The sequence below is a fragment of the Podarcis raffonei genome, chromosome 12 (genome assembly GCF_027172205.1).
Source record: "Podarcis raffonei isolate rPodRaf1 chromosome 12, rPodRaf1.pri, whole genome shotgun sequence".
Lineage (NCBI taxonomy): Eukaryota > Metazoa > Chordata > Lepidosauria > Squamata > Lacertidae > Podarcis > Podarcis raffonei.
Window position 1 is genome coordinate 34,113,528 of NC_070613.1, and position 22,583 is coordinate 34,136,110.

Genomic DNA, 22,583 nt, shown 5'->3' on the forward strand with positions numbered 1-22,583 from the left:
ACAGTTGTAGCACAGAAGACACTGTTCACCTTCCTAAGCTTTGCAAGCTGCCTCTTCAGCTGAATGGTGGCATAGAAATAATGTTCCCTAACCTGGTACCCTCCAGAGATTTTGGACTCTAAATCTCATTGTATCTAACTATTAGCCAGGATGACCTGTTCTGTTGAGAGTTCTTGTCCCAAACACTTGGAAGACGTGATGTGGGAAACGTTGGATTGCAATACTCCACTGACCTGTTGTTTCTTCAACAGACATGCTTACTACTTTGTTGGTATTGGATTTGGAGTCTTGCTCTGCAGCATGATTCAGGTGTGGACCTTTGTGACCAGTTCTGCAAGACAAACAGCAAGGATACGCGAGAAGTTCTTTTTTGCTGTACTTCACCAAGAGATGGCCTGGTTTGATACCAACCAGATTGGAACACTGAACACGAGATTAACAGAGTAAGATGTTTCTGTTTTATGTTATAATCTGGGGGAAAGGTCAGTGCCATGTAACAAAAACTGATTCCAGCTTTGGACCAGGTGTAAATCCCTACATGGCTAGTTCCAAAATGCGTTTGCATATGCATTCCTTCTTCATAACCAAATGGATGGGAAGGTACATAGGCTGCCATACTGAGAAAAGTTTGTATTTAACGGCAGTGATTTCAACACCATTCAAAAAGGTGTTGAAGACTTAACTATTGAATAAAAACATCAACTGACATTCACATTTTTCATCCTTAATTGCAGTGATATTAACACCATTCACGAAGGAATTGGAGACAAGCTCAGCATAATAATGCAGAATTTAAGCACGTTTTTGACGGGCATTATCATAGGATTTGTGCACGGATGGAAGCTGACCCTGGTTATCTTGTCTGTTAGCCCGCTTCTCGTTGTATCTGGGGGTGTGTGGTCATATGTAAGTTGCTTGAGCTGCTACAAATGAAAATTCTCCTTATGTGTGCAACAAAGGAGGGTGAAGAATCGAAGGAAAGAAGGATAAAATGAAAACCTGCAGGGGGGGGGAATGGCATGGTGTTCATGAACTAAAACACTCTTTAATGACTGCCCCATTAATCTGGCATAACTTGGTGCCAAGAAACTGTTCCAGTCATGTTAAGAATTCTTATTAACCATTTGTAGGAGAGAGAGAGTGTGGTTAGAAAGTTGGACATAGACCAGAGAGATTAGCCTTAAGTTGCTGCGTGACCATAAATCTTATGGGGGAAGTTTGGGCAAATCATTTTCTCTCATCCTGACCATGTATACCAAGGTCCATGTATACCATTCTGGGGTCTTGAGAGGAAGGGGTGGGATAAGTATATAATAATGAATAATAAATCTACCCAACCCACATCTGAGCCTCCTGTAATTGGTGCTAATTGATAAGGCACATATGCCTTATAATTGGAGATTCCAATGACTATAATTAAATAGCTATGGAAAGGAACTGGACAGAGACGGCCTCATTTTCCTTCATCCCCACACAAAGACTAGCTGAATTCATTGTTTTAAAGAAAAGCAGCAACCTTTTTAGCACAAACATTTTTTAAAATAAATTTTATTAATGTTTGAAAGAAAATGTACAGAGGTTAATATCCATTACTGTTTAATCAAAGATAAAATAATCTAAAAACATAAACCAGGAGGGAGGAAGGGAAAGAAAGAAAAAAGGAAAGGGAAGGGAAAAGAGAACTTCTTATTCTCCGTCTGTCAGCCTTACGTAGAAAATTATTCAAAACATCCACTCCAATATATCACCCATCAATTCAGCTTTCTATAAAAGCAATATTTTCTTCAATCCTCAAACCCAGCTATCATAAGTTTGTATTCTTTTTCACTCAAAAAGTCTATAAGGAGTTTCCAGTCTTTCAGCACATACATTTTTAAAGTAGTATATTAGTCATTTTGCTAAAACCCATATAATCAGCTTTATTATATAATCAAGAGAAGTCTCTCAGGCAAGAGAACTGTCTGCACAAGTAACGCATTTTGTTGGTGCAAAACAGGTGAGGAACCTAAGGGCTAAGGCCTCCGGGGCTTTCTCTGGGCCTTGGGTCTTCCCAGGCTCCTCGCCTCACCACTCTGCTCCTTGACCTCCTTGAGTGTTTCTGCATGCCTGGAAAGTGCCCTTATACATCTTGCTTGCCTGGGTGAAGAGAGTTTTGCAGGATCTGTTCCTCACTTTTGCCTCTGGCCTGCAGCCCATCACTGGCATTCAGCCCTGCCGATGGTTGCCTATAAGACAATGCAGTCCATGGGCTGAAACATGTTCCTTACTCTGGTGTAAACCAGGGGTCATTCAGAGCTAGAATTGAAATACTGCCTATGAATAAAAGACCCGTCCCCGTTTCCTGTCACATAGATAGTTCTATGAGTTTATTGGGTTGTTCTGTGAAACAACTTCATTTTTCGTTTCATTCTTTACATATTCCAGCTCCTGTCGGTGTTGACTACTAAAGAACTGTCAGCCTATGCTAAGGCAGGTGCTGTGGCAGAAGAAATATTGTCGGCCATCAGGACCGTTGTTGCTTTTAATGGGCAGGCGAAAGCTACAGCCAGGTAAGGCCGCTTCTAACAATAAGCGTAATTGGAAAGCTATTTAGAAGGTACATTTGTTCCTTCTCTGAAAAAGCTGAAACAGGGGTTCTTTGAGAGCATTAGAGATCAGCAACTGAAAGCATCCCTCCAGATTAGTGTAGAACCCAATGTGTGTATTGTTGCGCATGTTCAGGTGGAGACCAAGCTATAATTCTGCCCATCCAACATGGCTGATAGAAACAGGTTTGTAAGCCAGTGTGAACTGTGTTCTTCGAACATCTTCCTCCAACCAAGGGGCATCACAGGATGAAGCATGCCTGCTTTTCTCATGCACATTTCTTGCTAAAACAGTGGGTTACACCTTCAGATAGGAAAAATCCAGTGTAGTTCTAGCAGCCTCAGAAGATTTAAGTGGTATGGGGTTTTTTTGTAGAGATAAATGGCAATGAGTACTTGCCTGTATGGAAGCAGAACTGAGTGGGAAATACCTTAAATAATCACATTTGGCGGTTTCTTTTCAGGTATGATGCAAACCTAGAGGACGCTAGGGTTGTTGGAATGAAAAAGAGCATCACCACCAATGTCTCTATGGGTGTCTCCCAGTTTTTCATATATGGATGCTATGCACTTGCCTTTTGGTATGGAACCAAGCTCACATTGGAAGAGGAAGAAAACTACAACATCGGGAAAGTATTAATTGTAAGTCAGTTGTCCTGCTGAATGCAGACTTTTAAAAAAATGTTCTCTGAACCAGGGGCGAATGAAGGCGTCGTGACACCCTGGGTGGTGCGTCGCTATATAGGGCGCATGTGCGGCGTTGTTACGTAGGAAGCATGCGCCGTACATAGCAATGCTGCACATGTGCTGTACATAGCGGTTTGCCGCCGGAGGCACCGCTCCAGCACCATACGGATGGTGCTGGGATCCCTCCGTCGTGATGCCGCACATGCGCTGTACATAGCCGTTTGCTGCCAGCACCGGGATCCTCTGCTCGCGGCTGCAGCCATGAACGGAGGGTCCTCCACATGCGGTTGTGGCATGGCTGCTTGTGCCGCCACGATCACCCACAGGGTACCTTCTTGTCACCCCACCCAAGCCATGAAACCCAGGGTGCAGTCCCCCCCCCCCCGCATTGTGACGCCACTGCTCTGAACTTATAAGTAGAGGCTGCATTGGAGATTTGAGCCCAACCCACAGAAGCCTTGCTACCTGGTTCTGCACATATTATCTTGATCTGCAGATCAGTATATGCAGTAATGAACTTCGTATCAAACTGGTGCTGTGTGGATACTGGAAGCAGTAATTTCCAACATTCACAGTGACCAAAGTTTGTTAAAGTGTATACGTATGTGCCATTGGGCGAGGACATTAGGGCAGAAGTCCAGTACCCCTCTCTTGGCTTAGTTCATCGTCATCATTTATTTATTCAACTTATACACTGTCCTATAATTGGAGGTCTCAGGGTGGTTCACAACAATACCACAACAAAGAAAATCAAACCAAACGCAATAACCCAATAAACCCATTGCAACCTAAAGAGGGAATACCATTAAGCCCAGAATCTAACATTACCTAACTAAATCTCTCTGTGTATGAACCTGATCTACCATACAATATGCATCATTTGACCTGTTTTCTTGTCGATGCAGATAACATTCAGCAAGGCAATCTGTGCACAAAATATTACTCAGCACTAATTTCCTCCCTGTAGTGGCACCTCGTGATAAAATAATCGAGACAGAGGTGTCTCTATCAGAGCTAAGTCAATCAACCGCTCCACCTGTTTGCAGAAATAGCCATACTATGCACTCTTAGAATCATAGAATTGTAGAGTTGGAAGGGAACGCGAGGGTCATCTTGTCCAACCCCCTTGCAATGCAGGAATCCTTTTGCCCAGCGTGGGTTTTGAACCCATGGCCCTGAGTTCAAGTCTCTTGCTCTACAGACTGAACAATTCAACTGCTCTTTCCATTGGACACAATAGCTAGACTACATAGGAGGTTTTTAATAGCTGAAGAAACTTAAGAGAGGGGAGAAATGTTTGTAAAAGTGTTTCTGCTGTAAACAAAATTAAAAAGTCATGTTAACTTGGAGGTAAGTGTTCAGTAAGGTTTACTTCCAGGCATAGAATTGCAGTTGTGGTACTGCATTAACTGATGGCAAATCCCTAGTTTTCAAATGTTAATTATTTCAACCATTTCCTCACTGTAGGTGTTCTTTTCTGTGATTGTTGGCGCATTTTCCATTGGACAAGCCTCCCCAAATTTGGAGAGTGTGGCCAATGCTCGAGGAGCAGCCTATGAAGTCTTTAGTATTATCAGGAAGGTATTTATTGGCTGGGTTGTATAATATGACTGCTGTAATCGTCTAACTAATTACCTTAGTATCACACAGGCTCTTATAGAAGGTTATGAATTATCCTAAGCCATTTCTTGAATCAGCATTGCAAATATGGGAAAAATTGGATTTTAATACAAACAAACAAACCCATTAGTATCCCTTTATATATAGTTATGGCTTTAAAACAGAAAAATGCAAACAGTTTGGGCAACATGTGGGATAACAAGATTTAATGATGTGTTTACAGATGGCTTGTGTGCAACTATAGCACTGAGAAATTCTCAGGACTCGAGAAACGCAATGGTCAGCAAGGCAGCTCAGGTAGGATGGCATTGCTGGCTCAACCTTCCCAATGCCAAGCATCACTGCTGATTTCTGAGAGAGAGGAATGGGACACAGGGAACTCAGCAGCAATATACGGTAACACTTCTGCTGCTGTGCTGAGCTCCTTGCCCCTTTCAGGAACTGGCAGCAACACTCAGCACCGGGAAGGAAAGTGAGCAACAGCATTCTACATTTGCCGCCTTGCAATTTGGATAGCCAAGCTTCCTGGAAGCACCTCAAATTGGCTTACACAATAGGGTAGTTCATAAAAAACTTTTTTAAAAAAATGCCTGCTCCAAAGGTCTTATCTTACTACACTAGGGATTATATAGCAATATCTGAAATTTCATGCATATCAGTTAATATCTTGACCCTCCTCCACGAAAATAGCTGTTTACTTGGCTGTTTTCCTATGTCGTGAAGGCTGAAATTTCAATTCAGTGCAGCAGTGTCAAGATATTAACTGATATGCATGAAATATAATTCCTAGTGTAGTAAGATAAGACTTTTGGAGCAGGCATTTTTTTTAAAAAAAAAGTTTTTTATGAACCGCCCTATTACACAATTATCACAAAATACAGCTTTTATCTTCACAACAGCCCTTTGGGGTAGGCCAGGCTGAGAGAAAATGACTGGTCCAAGGTCAGCCAGTGAGCTTCGTGGCCAAGTGAGGATTTGAACATGGGCCTCCCCAGTCTTAATCTAGAACTCTAACCACTACACCATGCTAACAAGAAAGGAGTCACCTCAGCCTTGTGCTTTAGCCCACAAATAATCATTCCTCAGGTAAAAGGTAAAGGTAAAGGGACCCCTGACCATTAGGTCCAGTCGTGACCGACTCTGGGGTTGTGGTGCTCATCTCGCTTTATTGGCCGAGGGATCTGACGTCATGTGGCCAGCATGACTAAGCTGCTTCTGGCGAACCAGAGCAGCGCATGGAAATACCGTTTACCTTCCCGCCGGAGCAGTACCTATTTATCTACTTGCACTTTGACGTGCTTTTGAACTGCTAGGTTGGCTGGAGCTGGGACTGAGCAACGGGAGCTCACCCCGTGGCAGGGATTCGAACCGCCGACCTTCTGATCCTCAAGTCCTAGGCTCTGTGGTTTAACCCACAGCGCCACCCGTGTCCCTTCATTCCTCAGGAGCACTCATATATTTATTTATGAGGTGTTAAAATAAAGTAGCTGCAGCAAACTGGCTTTTTCGCTACTTTATTTTCCATAAGTATATTATGCAAGTTGTGATCTTTGAACTTCATTGTGAATCCTGTTCCCCGCCATCTGAAATGGCAGTTCTGGTTTCCAGAAATACAGCCCTTTTGGAAGAGAAGAGAGTCGTGCAGTATTTTATAGAGTGAAATGGCCTGTTTGTTTATCATTAGACATAAAATGAAGAACGTGCCTGTGTTATGCCACAGTTACAGAAATGTATCTTACTTCCAATTTCCTTTCCAGCCGCGCCCCATAGACAGCAGTTCCAGTGAGGGGTTCAAGCCAGACAAACTGCGAGGAGAGATTGAATTCAAAGACATTTGTTTCAGCTATCCCTCAAGGCCTGATACTCAAGTAAGCTTTTCTTTTTTCTTTTTTTCTTTTTTGGTTGTTTCGGGTATTTAAGGAAATGTGCATTAAAATTTACTGCGTGTCCAAATAAGTACTGATAGTTTTGTTAAAATATATCACCAGGATTGCTGTTGTTTAACAAAATAAAAAGATCAGCAACTAAATCAAGTGTTTACATTCAAAATACAACGTGTGTTTTTCAGATACAGCAACCATGTCTCTGTTAACATGCTTCATTTTTAGGATGTTGTTCATCGATCAAATCACCCTGAAGGTCTCTGTGATCTCTGGGTTGTTGTTGTTTTATTTCATTGTGTTTTAAATGTTTAAATGTTTGTGAATAATTCCAGATTCTCAAAGGTCTGAGTTTAAAAATCCAGCCTGGGAAAACTATTGCTCTTGTCGGTTCCAGTGGCTGTGGGAAAAGCACTACAATTCAGCTATTGCAGAGATTCTATGATCCCGCTGAAGGAGAGGTATGTTTTGAAGGAACCATAGCTGTTCAATTTTCAGTGTCAGCAGTTGCAGCTTGCTATATGAAAAAGCACTGAAATATTTGGTTGGAAGTCATTGCTGTAAGAGATTCATCTGTGCTTTTGCCACTGTGTTAAGTAATCCCATTTTAAATACTTTCACTAAATTTAAGAGCAATTCTTAGTCTGTGCTTCCTGCTTCTGGTCATTTAGTTTATATATTATTTCAACAGAATAAAAATGATCACAAATGACCCCCCCCAAAAAAAATACTATTAACATTTTCATTTATATATATTATACATATATACATACATGTCTATATTTTTGATATTATACTCTACACAGATAATACTTCTGTTAAAATTAATCTTATCAATTCTCTGTATTATTTTATTATTGAGTATTCCTTTGTACGTATGTGTCAACATTTTAGCTTGCTTTTCCCTTAATGAAATAGGCTGCATTCAAGCAATCATAATACGATATGAACAAACATCATTTCCCCTCTTCACCCTCCCTTTGCAATTGAGTAAACAAATCGAGAAGTCATCTGTTAGGCTCAAACCAGGAAACTGTGGTCAGTGGTTTCCAAACAAGTCTGGATCTGAAGCCAACTTTAAATCATAGTTTCATATCCAGACTTCTTTAAAAGCAAATAACCACCATTTTGTGGTTCAGATGTAATGGAAAACTATAGCTTACTGAAGTATATTTATCCCTGCATCATCTGTGAAGTTACAAGTTATCTAAGAAAGTTTATCTGAATGTAGCTATTAACTAGGCCCATTTTAAAACCTGCTTTTGTGACCTCTTACAAATTGCTGCATCTTTATTCCAGATAACCATAGATGGACACGATATCCGGACACTCAATCTCAAGTGGATGAGAGAAAACATTGGCATTGTAAGCCAGGAACCCGTATTGTTTGCTACTACAATAGCAGGCAACATCCGCTACGGCAGAGAGGATGTTACTGATGCTGACATTGAGCAAGCAGCAAAAGAAGCTAATGCTTACGACTTCATATCCAAACTTCCTGATGTGAGTACCTGAACTGTCATATTCTCTGTTATGATCTGGAGAACTTCGTTCCTACATGTGCAAGGATTTACACGTGTCAGCTTTTAAACTAAAGTCGCACCTTGGATCTCAAATGCCTTGACTCCCGAACAAATCGGCTCCCGAACAATCGAAACCTGGAAGTGAGTGTTCCATCTGCCGTGTCTTCCAGAAGCCTCGCCTTGGTTTTTAAACGGTTTTGGGAGTCAAACAGACTCCTGGAACGCATTCTGTTTGAGAACCAAGGTACGACTGTACAGTGGTACCTCTGGTTGCGAACAGGATCTGTTCCGGAGCCCTGTTCGCAACCTGAACAGAATGTAACCGTGTCTGCACATGCACGGGTTGCGATTTGCCGCTTCTGCGCATGCACGTGACGTCATTTTGCGCGTCTGCGCATGCGCAAGCTGTGAAACCTGGAAGTAACCATTTCCGGTACTTCCGGGTCGCCGCTGTACATCTGGCTGTGGGAGGGGGCACTGGAGTGAGTGGAAATGCCCCTCTGCTCAGCTCTGAAGCTAAGCTGGCCTCCTGTCACTGGTCCAAAAGAGGGCATTTGGGGGAGTCAGTCCAGGAACCACTCTTACTGCCATTGCATGATCGAGCCCAACCATTGGCAGTTTAATCTTTAGTCTTTGCAGGCTATCCTGCCCTGCAGTGTGGTTGGCCAGGGAATTTACAATGGCTGGCCGCTGGGAGGTGACTCCTCACTACTCTGGGAATGGAGTGCAGCCCGCGAGGGGCCACAACCACTGCCCACCTAGAGCCGGGTAAGCAGCTATTTTCTCCCACACACACACCCCCTCGGCCACAACCACCTTGAGCTGCAGGTGGGGCAGTGCCCTGCTGCTCTGCAAAACCTCACCAGCGGAGCTTTTGCATGTAAGCAACAACCAAAGCTTCAAAAGTACTATACTGGTTTCAATAATCTTTCTTCAATTTTAGGTGTGCTCACACGAGTCTGATCTCAGCAAACTGAGATAAGGAAGAGCACCCTCTCCCACACTTCCTGTTCCCTTTCCAGATTCTGAGTCACTTCTCTTAGATTCATTACTCATGAAACAATGCATACTTGTAATTAAAGTGTTTCTTTAATAATGACCACCATTTTCTCTCTTTTTCTTTGCTGGAACGACCTTTGGCTTACACAGATTCTATAGGCAAACTGTTAAATTACTGATTTCATGCATATTCATTATTATCATAGATATGCTTCAGAAAGCTTCTTAACTGCTAGGTTGGCAGGAGCAGGGACTGAGCAATGGGAGCTCACCCCGTTGCAGGGATTCAAACTACCAACCTTCTGATCGACAAGCCCTAGGCTCTGTGGTTTAACCCACAGCGCCACCCGCATCCCAGATATTTACAGATAAATCTGTTATTAGCACCATCTGTGCTGCAAGTAATAAGTCGTTATGCTCACGAGCAGGGGTCAGTAGGGGGCCAGTCCACTGTCCCTCAGACCTTGTGTGGGGCTGGACTATATTTTGAAGGGGGGGAGAATGAATTCCTATGCCCCACAAATAACCCAGAGATGCATTTCAAATAAAAGCACACATTCTACTCATGTAAATAAACCAGACAGGCCCCACAAATAACCCAGAGATGCATTTTAAATAAAAGGACACATTCTACTAATGTAAAAACACACTGATTCCTGGACCGTCCATGGGCCGGATTTAGAAGGCGATTGGGCTGGATCCGGCCCCCGGGCCTTTGTTTGCCTACCCATGCTCATGAGGTATGGTACCCTGAAAACAGAAACGAAAGCTCCTTTGCTGAATGTTACTGAATGTTTTGTGTTTGGCTGTAGAGTGTTACTTCTACGCAGCATCGCCTTTTCTTGTTTGTAACTATGAGTAGAAACTCTAATGTGATTCAGTCTGATTTCTGTGCTTCCCAGAAATTTGACACCATGGTTGGTGAAAGGGGCGCTCAGCTGAGTGGAGGGCAGAAACAACGTATAGCAATTGCTCGTGCCCTAGCCAGGAACCCCAAGATCCTGTTGCTGGATGAAGCTACCTCTGCTCTGGATAATCAAAGCGAATCCATAGTGCAAGCAGCACTTGATAAGGTAAATAGTCTGTTATCATAGAATTGTAGAGTTGGAAGGGACCCTGAGGATCATCTAGTCCAACCCCCTGCAATGCAGGAATATGCAGCTGTCCCATACGGGGATCGAACCTGCAACCTTGGCGTTACCAGCACCACAATTTAGCCAACTGAGCTACAGTTTAAAAACTGAAGTTCCTTGAGGCATATTGTCAGGGAACTGCCATCGGAGCCAGAGGCGGAGGGAAGGCTCCAGAGGGATGCCGGAGAGGGTCCCAGTAGGGAGAGAGGCAGCCCATCTGCTGGGGAAGGAAATCAGCGTAGCAGCAGTGGAGAAGGGGGGCAGATGGGGGAATCGGCGAGGGGGCTCCAGGACTCCTCGCCAGAGACCAGCGGGGAGAGCACGGGTCCTCCACTGCCCACGCCCTCCCTGCGCAGAAGACTTCCGCGCAGGGAGAGTAGGAGGAGACTAGGCGTCAAAGAACTTCTTTGCTGGAAGAAGTTCAAGAAACGCCCACTGACGGATTCTGCCAGCGATTGAGACAGCCATGGATGGGTGGCTGTCCGGACAGAAAGGGTTCACCCAGGTAACCCAGCCAGGAGTCGCGACAACTTACGCACGAGCAACCCCTAGAACCATTACAGCAATCCGTCAGTCACTGACGTTGCTTGTGCGGAGCCCCAGAGAGGCAGCACGATGAACCGAACAGGGACAGCCGGAGAGCCGGAGCAACCAGCTGCGATGCCGAGTCTGGTAGAGAGAAACCGAGACTTGGAACAGCATGTAGCTATCTTGACGGCGCGGCTGGACGAAAGACGGGCTCAGGATGCACAGGTCAGACCCACCCCAATCGCAAGGAAAGTACTGGGGCTGGTACACAAGTTTCGGGGGAAACCCCAGGACTACAATGCTTTCCGAACGGAAATAGAGTATGCTTTGGAACTGCAGCATAATGACTTTGCTGATGACGGGGAGAGGGTAGCTTACATTGTGGGGCATCAGGAGGATGGGGCGCGCGAATGGATCAGGCCCCTAATGGCGACGCAAATGATGCCTTGAAGGACCTTAAGAAATTCTTCCAGGCAATGAATGCGATGTATTCCAGCGAAGTGGAGCAAAGTGTGACTCGGCGGGAACTGATGGGGTGCAAGCAGGGTAGCCAGTCAGTTAGAGACTACTGGTCGCGCTTTGCGATGTTGATCCACCGGCTCGGCTGGAATCTGGACTCTGAACCGATACAAATGTTGTTTGAGGAGGGGTTGTCCCGCGCGCCCCGCCCACAGTCGATGGATGAGCTGACCAAGGCTGTGCTTGCGATTGGAGTACGGCAAGAAGCGCGGGCTCAGGAGAAACGCGAAGTGAGAGGGGAACGTTGCCATGACTACCGCATTCCTGAAATACCGAGACAGCTTTCCCAGGCGGCTGAGCCAATGGAAATTGATGGCGCGCGTGCGGTTTCAAACTCCAGTGAAGGTCGCAAGAGGGAGGGGAAGGATTGGAAAACCACCAAGAAGTGTTTCCTCTGCCAGCGGCCAGGACATTTTGCCAGGGTCTGCCCTCAAAGAAAGGCCTGGCAAGGGATGGTGGGGGCTGCTGGCTGTGAGGAGGAGGGAAAGGAAGGGCAGGCACAGGGAAACGACAACGCCTGGCTGCCAACCAGCAGGGGCAGCAGCCAGGCCAGCAACCAATAGAAGTGCCCCAGCCTGACCCTCCCAAGGCAGCTATAGCCATAGAAGTGGTGCTAGAACTCCCGAATGGGCACCCAGTCAAAGTTGAGGGGCTGCTGGATTCGGGCAGCTCCTGCAATTTCTTCAGCAGGGACTTCGCTCTGGAGCACCAACTCCACCTGCTGCCCCTGGATTTTCCCTTGCAAGTGACCACCATCGATGGCAGGGAGCTTCTGGGGGGGGAAGTGACGCACCAGACCCCGCCAATGCGAATGAGGGTTTCCAGGCACACGAAGACCATCGCTTTTCACGTGGCCACACTGGCAGGACCTCCAGTAATACTGGGAATGAGCCGGGTTGCACTGCATGATCCAGTAGTGGCATGGCATCAGCGGTCAGTCACCTTTGGGTCAGCTTACTGCTTGGAACACTGTCTGGGGGGGGAGAACCCAAGAATGACAGTGGCCAGGGTGGCTGGGCTGGCCGTGGAACTAAAAGGGGAGGTGCCACCACAATATGCTGACCTGAAGGAAGTCTTCAGCGAGAAGGAGGCGGCTAGACTACCCCCCCATAGGCCCTTTGACTGCCAAATCAACTTACTCCCAGGGGCTCAGCTGCCGGTGGGTAAGCTGTATGCCATGTCCAACCGGGAGATGCAGGAGTTGCAGCAATTTATTGACAAGAACCTGAAGAGGGGGTTCATAAGGGAATCAAAGGCGGTGGGGGGCAGTCCGGTGTTCTTTGTGGACAAAAAGGAGACTAATCAGCCCAGGTTAGTCGTAGATTACCGGGCGTTAAATCTGGTGTCAGAACCCGTGACCTTCCCAATGCTCAGGATTGACGACATTTTAACACGGGTAAGGCAGGGGAAAATTTTTACCAAGCTGGACCTCAGGGGAGCGTACAATTTGATTAGGATAAGGGAGGGGGACGAATGGAAAACTACCATGTTCACCCCCCTAGGGGCTTTTGAGTACTTTGTTATGCCATTTGGATTACAATTGGGCTCCGCCTGCTTTCAAGCTTTCATGCACCACGTGTTGGGGCCCCTGCTGTACAAGAATTGTGTAGCCTTTTTAGATGACGTCTTAATCTATTCGGACAATGAGAAGCAACACATCAGAGACGTCAGGGAAGTACTACAGAGACTGCAGAAGCACCAGTTGTGGGTCAAGCTGGAAAAATGCCAATTTCACGCCAGAGAAGTCGAGTTTCTGGGGTACAAGTTGTCAGACAAGGGCCTAGCTATGGACCCAAGCAAAGTGAAGGCAGTGCTGGAATGGAAGGCCCCCAAAACCCGGAAGGATGTGCAGAGGTTCTTAGGGTTCAGCAACTTCTACAGGAAGTTCATAAAGAACTTCGCTCACTTAACCGCGCCCATCACAGATTGTCTCAGTAGCAAAAAGAAGTTCGCGTGGACAGAAAGTGCCCAGCATTCCTTTGAAAGACTGAAGAAGGCGTTTGCTTCGAAGGAGCAGCTCCTGCACGTTGATCTGGAGAAGCCCATGAAACTGGAGACGGACGCGTCCGACCGAGCCATCGGGGCGGTCCTTTTGCAGCCAGGGGCCAAGCAGAGCTGGAGGCTGTGTGCCTTTTTCTCAAGGAAGCTGAACAAGTCGGAGCAAAACTATACCGTGTATGACCACAAACTGCTTGCGATCTATGCAGCTTTTCGGCAATGGAGACATCTGTTGATAGGGGCGCGGCACAAGATCCAGGTCTGTACTGACCACAAGAACTTAGAATACTGGAGGACCGCACGAGTACTCAACCAGAGACAGATTCGATGGGCTCAGGAGTTCTCCAAGTTTTCCTTCGAGATACGATACATGCCAGGAGAGGAAAACGTAAGAGCAGATGCTCTCTCCAGGAAGCCGGAGTACATGGAAGGAGAGGGACCGCCGGGGGTCCGACACGTGTTTCCCGAGGACCGATGGGTGTGTGGGGGAGCGTTGGTTGGGAAACGAGAACCCAGGTCAGAAAACACGTGGGTCCCCGCTGAGTCAATCAATAACGGGTATCTGGTGGAAGAATTCCACAGCCTGTTCCTAGATAAACCAAAACCACTAGCGAGATTCTGGGAGGAAGAATTTGGAACCACAGACGACGAAGAGGACTTTGTGGGTTTTCCTGCCTCCGAAGAGGAGGGAGGGGAGGTGTCAGAGGGAGAAGAATCAGACTGGGAGGCCCACCCTGCGGGAAGAGATCGGAGCGGGTGGGGAGCGGGGTTTGAATCCTCAGAGGATGGTGACAGCTCCTTCAGGGGATTCCCTGCATCGTCGGCCGAGGAAAGGGACGAGGTTGAATCGGAAAATCGGGCCGGGGATGGAGGGGGTCCTGGGGGGGAGGTAGCACCAGTGGAGAAGGGGGGCAGATGGGGGAATCGGCGAGGGGGCTCCAGGACTCCTCGCCGGAGACCAGCGGGGAGAGCACGGGTCCTCCGCTGCCCACACCCTCCCTGCGCAGAAGACTTCCGCGCAGGGAGAGTAGGAGGAGACTAGGCGTCAAAGAACTTCTTTGCTGGAAGAAGTTCAAGAAACGCCCACTGACGGATTCTGCCAGCAATTGAGACAGCCACGGATGGGTGGCTGTCCGGACAGAAAGGGTTCACCCAGGTAACCCAGCCAGGAGTGGCGACAACTTACGCACGAGCAACCCCTAGAACCATTACACATATCCTAGGCCAATTAGAGTTTGGCATTAAGAATATGCCACAACCCTTGAAAAATATTATTTAGACAGAGCTTCCAAACCTGAGGTTCTTTTGCCAACCAGCTTTTACTTATATGTTTAGTGTTTTTATTATACTGTGTTTTTAGGTTGTATACCACCTTGGATTCCCCACCCCCTTATGGGTGATTTTAAAATATTTAAATAAAAACAAACAAAAATGCAAGATGCCAAAGCAGTGAGACTTGGTGTACTGTAGTGTTAACCATGTTAATTTAGCCAACACTTAGCTGATAATGTGAAATCTGTAAAGGAAATGCTAAATCGGTTGAGGAAACAGCAATAATGATATGTCTAATCATGTGCTGAAAACACATTGAATGGAAATCAAATGGGAGAGATGAATTATAACTATAACAATCTAGTTAAATATAAGAGGTGATTAATAGAATTGTTGGATTTATCTTATTGGTAGTAAATAAATCTCTGGGACTCCTCCTTTTAGACATTCTGTGTGCAGATGTCAGATGAACAAAGTTTCTTGTGTATACCGTATTTTTTGCTCTATAAGACACACCAGACCACAAGATGCACCTAGTTTTTGGAGGAGGAAAACAATAAAAAAAATATTCTGGATCTCAGAAGCCAGAACAGCAAGAGGGATTGCTGCACAGTGAAAGCAGCAATCCCTCTTGCTGTTCTGGCTTCTGGGATAGCTGCGCAGCCTGCATTCGCTCCATAAGATGCACACACATTTCCCCTTACTTTTTAGGAGGGAAAAAGTGAGTCTTATAGAGCAAAAAATACGGTATGTTTCTTGTGTTTGTGTATACAAAAAGGTTTACCTTCTTCCACCCTTTCCCCCCCCCCCTCAAGGCCAGAACTGGGCGAACCACCATCGTGATTGCTCACAGACTCTCCACCATCAGGACAGCTGACATTATTGCTGGCTTTGAGAAAGGTGTCGTTGTTGAACAGGGGACCCATGACGAGCTCATGGCACATAAGGGAGTCTACTATGCACTTGTAATGCAGCAGGTAATGAGCCATCATGGCCCAGTTTACACATCATGCTAAACCCATGGGTCAGCATAATGGGAACTCAGAGAAAGAGGTTGGACCAGGTGAAGCATGGAAGTACGCAGTTCTTTGTGGCAGGCAGGTGAGAGACTAGAGATCCTTTGCACAGAGTTAAGAGTGTTGGGAAAGTTGGCAGGTTGCCAAAGAAGCGAAACAATTGCAATGGACCACTTTTGTAAGGTTTGTATCATGCTATTGCACCTACCATTTGGGTTTGCCTTTTCACCCAATTATATTCCCTGTGTTGAGTGAAGGTGCTTGAAACAGCTAAGCATTCACGCTTGGTGGGCACAGCAGTGGTGGTTAAAAGCTAATTTGCACACAAATGGGGATACTCAAGAGAAACAACACATGTTTGTCTTTGCCAAATGTTGTTTGCTTCTCTAGTGTAACATAACAAAGAATTCATATATATCAGGGATGGCTGATATATACATAGGTCAATATATACCTGATATATACCTATATATATACCTATATATATATATATACCTGATATATACCTATGGGTCGTATCAGGTCATGCAAGAGGTTTTTTGAAGAGAGGGCCCAGACCCTCCCCATTGTCTTTTTTTAAAATGGGAGTTAGTTAGTTAGTTAGTTTTAGTTAGTTAGTTATTTCCTGCCCTTCACACTTACAACCATAAAAAATAAGGTGGGTCCTGAAAACCTATGCCTCAAATGCTGAAAGCCACTGTAATGCCACAATACTAAAATGTTTCTTGTGGCACCCCAAATGTCCATTTTTCATAATAATAATAATAATCCTATCCCCCCTTCTTTACTGATGATTCCCGTGAGTCCCCTGCTGTGATTCTGTGATTCTCAGAATACCCCACAAAAATTGTTGCTACAAAAACCAACCCAATCATTTGGCCATGCCAACTTTGACATAGGGCCCCAGAAAGTTGACCATGCGTAAGTATAGCCCTCAGCCTTAATAGGGTTATTTCTACCCATCTGCCCAGATGACACCCAAGCAAAGTTACAGACTGAACTGGTGCTTTCTTCTGTCTCTGTCTGTTTCTGAGAACTACTGTACTGGGTACTTTTATTTATTTTAATTCCACTTCCATTGATAGAAATAGGCAAGTACTTTTCAGTTAGAGGTGCTCTACATGTTCAGGAAAAGCACGTAGTACAGGTTCCATAGGTTTCAGAGCAAAAGTGTGAGGGCCTGTTTAAATACTCTAGTCAAAAACTCATTTCACATTTAAAAAGGGGGAAAACCTTCATGTATCAAAAGAAAGACTATGCTAGAATCCTTCTATTGAATATCTCTTGGGCAACTAGTTTTGGAATGGAACCCAAAAATGACACCACCACCACCCAAAAAATCTGGAATTGCGCCACTTCAGAATGCACCACATGCTTTTCTGTGTACAGAGATTTAATCATTGTACATAGTAATTAAATACGTTTCTCTTGATATTTTCCATGGGTAATGAATATTCTTGACTAATTCCTTTTTACCTTAGTGCTATGGTGGAGATGATCAAAGCGATGAAACAGTAGAAGAAACAGATTTTGAGACTGAGGAAGATGACGACGACTCTGAGGATGATTATCTAAATGACGTGGAGGCCAGTGTCTTGGAAAATCCTGTTGGTGACACAGAAATAGCTAAGGGAGGAAGCTTCCGTAAATGCAGCCTGAGTAGGGCTTCTACGAAAAGATACTCTGACAGGAAGAAGAGGAAGAGGAGGAAGAAGAAGAAAGGGAAGAAGAAGAAAGTGGTTGGTGCTAAGATTAATTCTTAACATGCCTTGTGAGAATAGCATAAAAATTAGAACAGAACATTCCATTTTGTTAAGCTGGTAGATGCATTGTGTTTCTTATACATCATGCTAGACCTGAGCACTGTTCAGTTTCAGCTTTCATGAACTCCATAATCCATATGCTTTTTATTGGTGCATGTATGTTGGCTGAGGTTTAAGTACAAAGTCTCTGTCTGTCAGGCGGCTGCAAGCAACACCCACAGCCGGTTGCCAGGAACGTACAAAGACAGGGAAAAGTTTCTTACCATCCGCTTTTTATTCAGTATTTACAGAGAGAGGCTTTGGAACACAGCCTCTCGGATAATGGCGTTGTCCCGAGTAAATCTCCACACACACCCTTCTCTCCCACTTCCTCATTCGTCATCAGCATCATCCCCTCTACGGTTGCCATCTGTCTTTGAGCTCTTTGCTCTCCTACTTTTAAGGCTTGCCGGGTTCTGGGAGATGGTGGGTCTGGAATGCTTTCTAGTGATAACATGTCAGCCAGCTTCTGCTCCAGCTCTGCCTGCTCCTTCTCTCCCATTATTTCCCAACTTTCCCCCGCATCTTCCTCTGAGCTCTGACCTCCCTCCCTCTGGAAGGGTCAGACTGGGGAGTCGGTCTCCACCATTGCTCCTCTGCCCAGTCCCTGACACTATCACTCAGAGATAATCTTTCATTAACTCTCTACAGGGGTCAGTTTGAATGTGTGAAGGAACAAGGAGGACCATGCAGGGGATGTTGTTCGCCTAAATGATGGTGGGCCTGCTCCCTGGCTGATGCATAACCAGCATTGGTATGGTGGGGACTGTCTAACATGTAGGGTTTTCTGGCACATGAGTAGTCAACCTGGAAATGCCTTCCCTACATTCAGTCCAAATGTATCTTTGCTTTCCATGGCTGGACTCTGAACAAAGCAATTCTGCAAACTTGAAGCATAGGCCAGAGGTGGGTTCACGCAGTGCCAGCAGGAATTTCTCCACCCACTTCCTGAAGGACTCTTATAACAGTGGAAAGTTTCCATTATTATTAAATAGGCAGTGATAAATGCAGAAAAAAATATTTAGCGCTTTCAAAAATAAAGGCAGACCCACCCATCCCAACCAAAGCACAAGAGGGAGGTAAAGCAGATAAGGTGAACCACTGTTTAGATCCACTGGTGGGCAGACTGACTTTACATTTTCCATTGTGGAAACAGACTTGCTTGTCAGGTGACGAATGCCCTGGGAGTGCTCTCTTGTTTTCTTCCCCTGTCGCATTTGTCTTCATGCACAGGAAGAAAAAATGGGGGGGGGGGTTGCAGAAACGGGAGACAGTCCAGTGGTTTAGAAAAAGTTGTGCAGAACAAACAAAAGATAGAGTATTGACCAGGCATAGGCAAACTTGGCCCTCCAGATGTGTTGGGACTACAACTCCCATCATCCCTAGCTAACAGGAACAGTGGTCAGGGGTGATGGGAGTTGTAGTCCCAAAAACATCTGGAGGGCCAAGTTTGCCTATGCCTAGTATTGACAGATGAACAAAATATTGTTTCACAGTAGGCAAAGTGGAAGAAGGGATGGAGTTAAGAGTGGGGAAATGGAACTGGGAGCCAGTGAGGACTTTAAAAACACAGCCCCAGTGTAGCATTCCTGGAAGCTTCCATTTTGCAAAGCTGAGAATAGATTTTCCCAGCTGGATACATGGGTCTTTACCATGAGTGCCCAATTGTTAAGGTTCTACTCTTGTTTTAAATGTATTTGTGTTTTTAACTGTTTTAAGTAATCTTTTGAGTAAATCTCCCTGAGACGATGGTTTAAAGGCAATTAATATATCTATTGTAATAGTAATAATAATGTGCCGAAATATAGTCATGCTTCTGTCAGTATCTACCAATCTTGTGAAAAATAGCTTGTCTGAAAAAAATTGCCTCATGACTTCATGCAATATTTTCTACAAACTTGTGTGCTTGAGTCTGTCTTCATATAACCTGACATAAAATTACAGCTATGTCCATATCTGTAGAAAAAGGCATATTGGTTGAAATTGCAGTTTCGTACATCTCTCTGGTGGTTTTGGTAATTGGGCTTGACTGATAGACAAAGCAATTTGGAAGAGGTTTGATACACTCGTGATATTGCTTCCTAACCACCAACTTCAGGGATGGCTGTAGCTGTGCTAGACTCATGTTCTCTATTTTTACTTTTTAATTTTTAAACATTGATATCCCTTTTTTCTGAAGAATTAAGCGGCTTACATCAAAACATAAAAATGATGAGAAATCAAAATTAAATTAAAACTCTTTTAAAAATCCATTCATCAGAAAGGTTCATGCGTTAAAGTTGCCATTCATTATGACTGATGTAGTTTGACTTTTCAGTGCCCTTTTGGATAGATTTTGACATGAGTCAGCCTTTTCTTCCATTTTTCCCCTTTGTTTTCTCCACATTTTTGAGCAATTAAAACTTTGCTGACAATCAATGGGTGTGCATAGCGCAGTAAGTTTCCGTATTTAGTACATTCTGAGTTCATACCAATTTCCCAGCAATCTTCTGCTAACATGGTTCATTGCCCAGGCAATTACATTACCTCCTTCAGTGTTCTCACCCGCTGGTGACAACTGGAATTTTGTCTCTTACAGGAAGAGAAGCTCCCTGAGGTGCCTTATTCTAGAATTCTAGCCCTGAATAAGCCCGAATTCTGCTCTATAGTGTTTGGAATCATTGCTGCTGCCATTGGAGGTGGCGTCACGCCTGCATTTGCTGTTCTGTTCGGTAAAATAATTGGGGTAAGTTTAGAAGCTTATACTTCAGCCTCTGTAAAAACCTTTTGCTTCCACTTTCTATTCTCTTTAGGATGTTACCCTCTTCTCAGTTCACTGAAAACAAAGAAATTCAGTGTGTAATTGGTTGGTTTTCCATAATGACATCTGGTCCAAGTGCCTTTATAATAAGGATACTTGCCAGCACCTTTTGCTCTCAACCAGTGCATACTTTTAAAAAACACATTCTAGATAATTTAAAAGCCAGAAAGGTTTAATGCCAATATGCATTAAATATTGGGCAACTGTGGGGGCAGCCTCTGGGGCTATGGAGCTGCCCTCCTGCCACTGGCCTTGCTACAGCTTACTCATCTGGGAGCAGTAGAGAGGTTGGGGCTGCAAGAGTACTGGATAGGCTCTGCCAGTGCAGCCCAGTTGGATTCACATAAGCTACAGTGACTCTGGTATCAGGTCAGGAGAGTAGCTTTCAGTCTTCCCCACTGTATGCCTTTTTACGGGCCAACTAGAAATTACCATATTTTTCTGTGTATAAGACGAGGTTTTTATCTTTAAAAATTATGTTAAAAATTGGGGGTCGTGTTATACACAGATAGTGCAGAGGGGGGACGGGCGATTGGTTGCAGCCATGAGCAGGAGATTGTCAGCGGCTATTGGGCGGTTGATTGGTGGCCGCGGCAAGGGCTGTTGTCGATTGGCTGCCCCTGCGTCAATTGGGTGGGCGAATGGCGGCTTTTGCTTTGCTTGCTATTTTCAGTGTTGGTCCTTAACAACTCTTGACAATCTCCCCCCATTTTCTTAATTGGGAGTCCCCACAAACAGGGGGCGTGTTATACACGGAAAAATGCAGTACATAATTTGGCTTTCTGATTTGGACATATTTGGCCAGTTATAAAAGATCTTGCCTGGCTTCCAGTTTGTTTCCAATCAGAATTCAAAATGCATATAACATTTTAAAGCCCTAGGCAGCTTTAAAGGGCAACTCCATCCATATTAATCTTTCCAGTCTTCTAACACTTGGAGAGTCTCTTCTCTCGGGGTCTCTGCCTTTTGAAGTGGAGGACAGGGCCTCTTCAGTGATGGCTCTCTTCTCCCAGGCCTTTGGCTAACTAAACAAACTATGGTCTTCTAAACTGGCGGGCTGGGGGTATTGTTTTTGTTTGTTACCATGTTATGTATTATTGTTTTTTTATTATATTGTAAATCACCCTGTGATCCTCGGGTGACGGGCAGTGTAGAAAATAAATAAATGATTTTCTAGTACTGGTGACTAACTCTGTGCTTTGTAACCCAGGCTTTCCAAGAAGAAGACGAAGTCAAGAAAAGCCAAAAAACGGTGTTGTTTTCTCTTATGTTCCTTATGTTGGGAGTGATCAGCTTAATAACATATGTTGTCCAGGTAAGGACTATCCTAAGGCCTACATAATAATAATAATAATAATAATAATAATAATAATAATAATAATATCAGAATGGAGCAGCGGATTGCTGAAATTTGTGAAACCATGATAACGTACCAGTTCACTCAGAAAATTCAAGCAAAACAAGGAATCCCTGTCCCCACTCCCCAGCAAAAAATAAATAAATGTTGTTGAGGCACCATGGTTTTCACTTATTTAAGATATAGAAGCCTTCAAGCTTCTGGGCACATTTCAATCAAATAATGATGCATGATTAGTGTAAACTCTGATTGTAATGGGATCCATGGCAGTCCAGAACTGGGGTTGGGGTGCAAGCTGATGAGAGTAGGATCCTACCACCTATTTCTATGAACTTCTGTGCCCCAGCGACCTAAAACTGATATTGCAAAGGCAATAGCTGGACTGGGTTGTAGCTTCATAAATGGAGGGAGGAGCTGCTGTCGCTTAGAAATACAACCACTGCAGTGCATTCAGTATGATAAGTACACCAAATGTAAAGAAAATGGGATGAGGTGTTGGGTAAAAGAATATTTAGGACCGATAGTGCAGCAACCTATGTGCCTGGTAGCCAGTAGCACCAAGAAAGAAGATGATTGTTGCAGTTTCAGGAAGCTAGTTTCTACTATCTGACTGCTTATTTTTGCACATGTTTTGCCGCTCCTGATCATGTCCTCTTCTTGTTATTGCATTTCTCAGACCAACATCTAGTCCCCCTCTGCCCCCTGGAACTTGGGACTAGAAAGGTGGACTAGTAACCTTCATGATCAATACTCACAGTTTGTGGGTGTTATGTTTATAGGACACTTTATCGGTGTCTTAATTAGAGGAGCAAGCTTGAAAAGGCAAAAGGGTGACTAGTTTTGCAAATTGGCCTTATTTCTATT

At 44.7% G+C, this 22,583-nt stretch overlaps 1 protein-coding gene across 2 annotated transcripts in view; it reads left to right on the forward strand.

The window, feature by feature from the left end:
- The window catches only part of ABCB5 (ATP binding cassette subfamily B member 5), a 52,459-nt gene that overhangs the window by 21,416 nt on the left and 8,460 nt on the right, over positions 1–22,583 (forward strand). For both annotated transcript variants that reach the window (XM_053410169.1, XM_053410168.1), the window contains exons 7-19: positions 252–443; positions 735–906; positions 2,425–2,549; positions 3,050–3,227; positions 4,740–4,853; positions 6,650–6,760; positions 7,108–7,233; positions 8,072–8,275; positions 10,197–10,367; positions 15,560–15,721; positions 17,242–17,499; positions 20,141–20,287; positions 21,573–21,677. In XM_053410169.1, the coding sequence (XP_053266144.1) occupies positions 252–443; positions 735–906; positions 2,425–2,549; positions 3,050–3,227; positions 4,740–4,853; positions 6,650–6,760; positions 7,108–7,233; positions 8,072–8,275; positions 10,197–10,367; positions 15,560–15,721; positions 17,242–17,499; positions 20,141–20,287; positions 21,573–21,677 (2,065 nt within the window). The remainder of the gene's footprint in view (positions 1–251; positions 444–734; positions 907–2,424; positions 2,550–3,049; positions 3,228–4,739; positions 4,854–6,649; positions 6,761–7,107; positions 7,234–8,071; positions 8,276–10,196; positions 10,368–15,559; positions 15,722–17,241; positions 17,500–20,140; positions 20,288–21,572; positions 21,678–22,583) is intronic.